This window comes from Pempheris klunzingeri, chromosome 19, assembly GCF_042242105.1.
Source record: "Pempheris klunzingeri isolate RE-2024b chromosome 19, fPemKlu1.hap1, whole genome shotgun sequence".
NCBI classification, from domain to species: Eukaryota; Metazoa; Chordata; class Actinopteri; order Acropomatiformes; family Pempheridae; genus Pempheris; species Pempheris klunzingeri.
In genome coordinates, this window is record NC_092030.1 from 16,264,967 (window position 1) to 16,271,590 (window position 6,624).

General features: G+C 40.4%; 1 protein-coding gene and 2 non-coding genes across 3 annotated transcripts; all 3 read left to right on the plus strand.

The window, feature by feature from the left end:
• The first annotated feature begins 2,260 nt into the window (after positions 1 to 2,260).
• rpl37 (ribosomal protein L37) lies at positions 2,261 to 5,491 on the plus strand. The gene is made up of 4 exons (XM_070851127.1): positions 2,261 to 2,337; positions 3,104 to 3,239; positions 3,593 to 3,677; positions 5,381 to 5,491. The coding sequence occupies exons 1-4, from the start codon at positions 2,335 to 2,337 to the stop codon at positions 5,448 to 5,450; spliced, it is 294 nt and encodes a 97-aa protein (XP_070707228.1). The 5' UTR covers positions 2,261 to 2,334; the 3' UTR covers positions 5,451 to 5,491.
• LOC139219356 (small nucleolar RNA SNORD72) lies at positions 2,948 to 3,028 on the plus strand. Its single transcript, XR_011585713.1, has one exon. It is a non-coding gene; the product is annotated as a small nucleolar RNA SNORD72 (small nucleolar RNA).
• Positions 4,598 to 4,675, plus strand: LOC139219355 (small nucleolar RNA SNORD72). Its single transcript, XR_011585712.1, has one exon. It is a non-coding gene; the product is annotated as a small nucleolar RNA SNORD72 (small nucleolar RNA).
• Positions 5,492 to 6,624: the final 1,133 nt, after the last annotated feature.

A 6,624-nucleotide genomic window follows, 5' to 3' on the forward strand; every position in this document is an offset into this window, starting at 1 on the left:
TCAGAAAGCTATTTGTCTAGAATTAATACAGAGATGCTGGATCAGATAAAGCGAATGCATAAATGCAGATCTTTTTTTCTTTCTTTCTTTCTTTCTTTCTTTCTTTCTTTCAATTAGGCTACTGGTACGAGCTGCGACAGAGGAAAAAACATCATACTCATCCTCCACGCTTCATCTCCAATCTGAGCAAAGCTGCGTGACTGAAATGTAAAAGGAGGAGGGTGCGCCTTTTCTCAGCCAGGCAGCCGGGGGCGCGCCGCGTTTCTATCAGATGCTCCTTACTCAGCCAAAACCCAAGGTCATTGTCTCCTTTACGAGGGTGCACCTGCTCACCCTAAATATATAAACAGTATAATTCACATGACCTCCTTATGATGGTGCACACTCTCCAGCCTGCCTCTAAATTATATGATTTAATATTGCATTTCACTGTGGGCTGATTTCTTCAGCGCTGATGTTGCAACAACGCTGAGGTTTTTGGAGCAGCACAGGTTTCTGTGGCTGCTCTCATGTCTCAGTATTTGTCTCAATTCTTAAAGCTTTTTGATGTATTGCAGCTCATGTCAGAATAATATTTTGTATGTAATATTTTGAAGTTTACTTCCCACAAATGAGTTAAAACCTTGACAGTAACACTGTGGCACGCTAAACCCTGATGCCATGACAGCAGCACCTTCTCTGAGCCAAACCCCTGACAGAAGTCACTGTCGGTGGATCATTCCAGCGCTGGTGCTGATAGCTGTATTAATGCCATTGATTTCTGCCAGTGTCCACTTTGACAGCTGTGTGGTCGTGTCATCAGAGTCCATCTGGTGCAGTCTGTTCAGCAGTAAGTGAAAGAAGGCATAGCAGTAATGGTGTAAGATTCTCATACACATCACACATTGCGCACAGATGGAAAGCCAAAATCTGAATTCCTATGAATATGTATAAGCTATTTTTTTCTCTTTTAGCCATCCATCATTTTATCTTCTGCCACTTAGCCTATCTGTGTCATGTAGAGGCAGCAGGCTGAGCAAAGAAGCCCTGAGAGAATCCTTCTCTCGAGCCTTAGCCCTCAGGACCTGAGGCGCTCCCAGTCCAGATTGGATATGTGGCTCGTCAAGCATGTTCTGGGTCTGCCAGAAGGCTCCTCCACAGAATTTCTCAAAAATAACCATGCAAGAGACTTCAACTGCTTCTCTCAACAGAGTAGTACACCCAGTTAGCCTGCAAAGGATGCTGTCTTCTTGTATCTGCAATGTTTGTTTGTTTTTCTGCTACAGGGTAAAAAAATTGCTGTTTGGCCCTACTAACCTCCACCACCTCTCACTCTCACTCATTGTATTGCATTTATTTATTGTATTCTGTGTATTTGTTTTGTGCCAAACAACAAAAATCTCAATGAACAAATTCCTGGGTGTTATGATGACAATGGTATATTGTTATAATGCTATATAATTAAACTAACTGCAGAGGAAATGATTGGTGCAAACCTACCCTCCATTCAGGACTTATACATCTCAATGGTCAGGAAACATCACTGCAGTCCTGTCACACACTGGGAACAGCCTATTCCAACTTCTCTCCTCTAGATGACACTACAGAGCCAAATTAACTACACAACAACAGTTTATTTCCGCAAGGCATCACCACGATGAACAGTTAAATCAGTCCTATAATATCAGTAACCCAGTAACGTTATAACATCCTCTTACATACACATTATACCGTACATTTACAGTTTAAAACACACAATGTGTGCTTTGACATGCACGTATTATCATCTACAAATCCTGCTGAATTTATAGCATACATCTTACTGTACGTAGGTTCCTACTTTAAGCATATAATCTAATACTTTCCTCAAGCATTCTTTATGGCTTTGCACTATTTGTAGTTGTTTATGATCTATTGTATACATGTGGTCATTATATGTTTAGCACTTTTGCTTTTTATGTATTCACTTTTGTTTTCACTTACTTGTATTTCCATAATAGTCAAACGTTTTTTTTTTTTCAAATGTATTTTTATTTTTTTTTACCTTTTTTGTTGTCATTTTTCTTGTATGTCTGTTTCACAGATTACACTGAGAGCAACGTAAGCTCCTTTGTATGTGTACACATACTTTGCCAACAAAGTTGATACTAATGAACACTATCTACAGAAATGAAGGCATTTTTCTCTGAACACGTCGAGTACTAGCACAGGCTGTGAAATCAAGTAACATCCCCATTTCGAATTGTAATGCAACACGGGGACGCGTTTTTGTGTTACACAGGAAGCGTTACGGATGTAATTTGATGCAGCGCAAGCTCCTCTTCCGGCCTCTTTTCCCTTAGCCGCTGAACGAAAATGGTAAGCTGCAACGCTGGCAGACAAAAATCTCGTAACATCTGTGCTATGTGCCGTTTATCCGACACGGACTGTTGGTGTTTCGATGTCGGATAAACTTTGTTACCGTCTGGGTGAACTATTTCTTACACGAAGCTCCATTTTAATAAAGTTGCCGATGTTTTTGTCGCACCCATGTAGCGTTTGAATTGCTGCTTTTAGCATTGAGGTTCAGTGTACAGACTGGGCCCCATTTTGTTGAGAGAAGTCTAGATAAAGTTAATATTACTGAGTATGTTCCCTAACACCCGGCAGATGGCCATGGGTGAAATAGTAGCATTTATCCTGTAAAGGTAGCAAGTGTAATGGCTTAATAGCTTCTCTAAAGTGGTTAGCATAATTGGCTAAGCACTTGAGGTAGCACTGAATGGGCTTCCTCTAAGGTGTACACACTGCCTGCATGAGACTGGTGAATAAAGATTTGCATTGAGAAGTTGAATTTGTACACTTTACTTCCTAAATGCTGCCTTTTGGGGACTTTAAAGTAACATATATTCATAGTTTTGTTAACACTGTAATGACCAATATTGCTACATCTCACATCCAACACTAAGTGGTGATTGCTGTTACATGAGTCTTGTCAGTGATGTCTTTCAAACACAAATGTCTGAACAAATGACTTCCCATGATTCGTCCTTCTGTGCTGAGACAAGATTCAGAATAACGAGCACTGACCTGTAGTGAAGCCTGTTGGTAGATTGTCCCTGACTTTCCCAATCTCTCACCTCAGACGAAGGGGACATCATCTTTCGGTAAGCGCCGGAACAAGACGCACACCCTGTGCCGTCGTTGTGGGTCCAAGGCCTACCACCTGCAGAAGTCCTCCTGCGGCAAATGTGGCTACCCCGAGAAGCGCAAGAGAAAGTGTAAGTCTCAAACAAAAACTTTTTTTATTAAGAACATTGAATGTGAGTGTCCTGACGACCCTAAAATTGGGAGGTGACTAAGTTACAGCATGGTTCCTCAACATTGTAATGTTTCGCTTTTGGAGCTTTCGCTGGATAGATAACTTAAGTGGATTATTCTCTGTATTTGAAAAGAAATTGTTATTCTCAGATATGGTCTAATAGTCATTAATTGTACCTTCCTCTCAGGGAGTATATACTCTTTCATTTGCAATATGAAAAATCTCCAAACATACCCAGTGTCGTTGCACAGTAACCAGTATCCATGTGGATGGCCAGGCTGCCTTGATGCATACAGATATTTGTCTTTGTAGACAACTGGAGCGCAAAGGCCAAGAGGAGGAACACCACTGGGACCGGCCGTCTGAGACACCTGAAGGTCGTCTACCGCAGATTCAGGTAAGATCTTCAGATGCAATACAGTCAGCTAAGATAACACACTGCAGAGCTGCTCGTTTCTAGACGTGCTGCTGGTCATGTGTTGATTCTGCTATGAGAACCTCTGCTGCCTGTACTTCAGCTAAGTGTTACTGGCCTTGTGTAGGGTGAAATGGGCCGTTGTCCCTTTTGGCAACAGTGAAAATGTATTTGCTTGAAATTGCTCCCAAAACTAAGACATGAAAAACGCATCCTAAGAGAACTTGATCGTAGTAAATTATTTTGATTAATCAACTTTGAACTCCAAACACAGAAATGTGTTGACATAATCCTAACGGGCAACATAAGCACGATTCCTGCATCCTTGACCTGACAAGAGGAAGCTTATATTGGCACAGTTAACCATTCTGATTCAAGACAAATGTTTAGAATAATGCCAGATTATATTACCATATGTTCATCGGTGTTGCTGCTGTTGACATTGCATCATGAAAATTGTGGTTTCAGAGGGTTTGCTATGGTATCCACAAACAAACATGGATATAAACAGTTTCTACAAATGTTTACAAAAACCTCAAGATAAATGTCATTATGGAGCTGTTTTGATAGTTGACCTGAGTGTACCTAACTCTGCAGCGACGATAAACACAAAGCTCCAAACTAAATATCTGTAGTGACGGAGTCGGTCCACAATACTAGTGTGTCTCAACTAGACAGTTTCCTTACTTGCTCCCCCCATTTTGTAGTTGTGGACTTTTTTTTAACCTCCAGGTTAAGAGCTGGTCTCTCCACAGGTCTATTCCCACCTCCACTGAATTAGAAAGGGGAAGATGAGTTTATATCTGAAGTGGCTTGCAGTGCAACAGTGGGAGGGAGTCTGACTTGCTTTTTATTGTGTGATACTGTATCTGGCAAACTGTCAGTGGTCCTGTTGTCTTGCTTGCTTACCAATGATGGTGAAAAAAAATGTCTGAACAAATGAACCCAATGTGATATCAGTATTTTCTCTGAGGTAAGCGTCATTGTAAGACTGGATCAGTGACAGTAAAATGAACTCTCTGGAGTGCCTCTGAGCCCAGACTACAGCATTCAGGTGTATTCAGCAAAACAAAACCTGTTTGATTTTGGTTCTTATTACTTTATCACTTATCAGGCACTTCAGTGGAACGGAGCCATCATTATTTATTATGTTATTAGTTGCACTCAGTGCTTCCCCTGATCACAAAATCCCAATGTCTGCTTGGAAAAGGCCTGTTCAGTGAGATTGTACTCCAAATCTCAGTAAATCCAAACTGGTCAAACTTAAAGGTTTGTTTAGAATTACTCATTTCATGACTCATGTTTTTTTATGAAATGCCAGTTTCTTGTATACTTGCTACAAACTGGACATGCTTGACGTCACAACTGTCACTTGTGGCACAAACTTGCTGTTTAACCTTCTGTCTAAACAACTCCTGGAGAAATATTTATAAAATATTCCTTTCAGTCCCACTACGGGGAAATTGACTACGTTGCAGCAGACAGGAGGTGACGTATATAAAAAATGTAGACAGGAAGTATAAAATGGAAACAATGTACATAGGGGGACTATAAAAAGAAGATATTAAATGGTAATGGTGTAGTCTAGTTAAGCCTTAATCGTCAGCTCTTAACAGCAGCAGTAATTTTCCTTCTGAATTAGATTTTTACTGCGTCAACGTCACATTTTCCTTTTTATTTTGCAGGAATGGTTTCCGGGAAGGCACCACCCCCAAACCCAGACGCGCTGCAGTGGCTGCCTCCAGCTCATCCTAAAAGACACATTTTTGGTTAAATAAATGTGATGTTAAACAGGAGTTTCAGTCTTATCTTTTGATCCTGAAGCCTTGTTGTCTGACCAGTGCTGCCAAAAGATGGGCCATGGTTGATGTCAGGTTTAATATTCACAGGATGTTGAGGCTTTATTCCCTTCTGGTTAATTTGTGTCAATTTCCATTAAGACAGTAAGTTGCAGATATTATGTCAAAATTAAGAACACAAACATGAAATAAATGTGTTTTTGAAAACATGAGCTACTGCTTTTATGTTGGAAGATTTGTAGTGAAATCTGTGCTTTTACAATTTAACTCAAACTATTGCGTCTATACTACACTTAGACTGAATAAGTATCTTGTATTTTGGATTAAAATGTGACTGTTACACTAACAGCTACACCCATGATGCTGTGAAAAACGTTTTAGGGTAGGTGAAGTCCCACCCTCATCTTAAAAACATAAGGTTTTGAAAAGTAATAAGCATGCAAGAGTTCCTCTCTGATATCACACCATGTTTCTCAGACCAACATCAACAAAAGTGCTCCTAATGAACAGAATTTGATCTTTTTACTGAAAATATACTCTGACTAAAATGGTGCTTTTCTCTTCTGCTACAGGAAAAATCAGCCTAGTTTGTCATTAATCACCAAAGTGAATAATTCAGACCAAACCAATAATTTACCGCATGATTGTCTAAATATCAGTTTTCTAACGCAACTGCTCTTTTAGGCTCTGGACCAAGACACAGACGGTGCAGTCATTTTATCTGCCCTGCTCTGGCTGTGGAATCGGGGCCCAAAGTAGTGATGCTAGTGCAAGACTTTAGTTGTTTTTAAGCAGCTACTCCACAAGCAAGAATGCAGCTGGAAGATATATTGCAATCTGCAGCTTTAATGGCAGAGCAGCATTCCCAAACATTTTTACAACAAAACAAGTCTAAATATTTACACGGGGCCAAACAATACTGAAATCCTTCAGATGACGAGGGGAAGGAAGTCAGTTTACAAATGAGTCAAAAGTTTGAATGTTATGGCTGCAGCTGGAAAACGTCAGAGGACGCTGCCATGGTGAAGAAAACCAGAAGTTCAAGGTGGTGGAAATTGTGGATGTGGGATTTTGGAGGATGAACTAGATGCTGACAAAAGAGAAGAAGGCTTTATTCATGCAGACCGCAC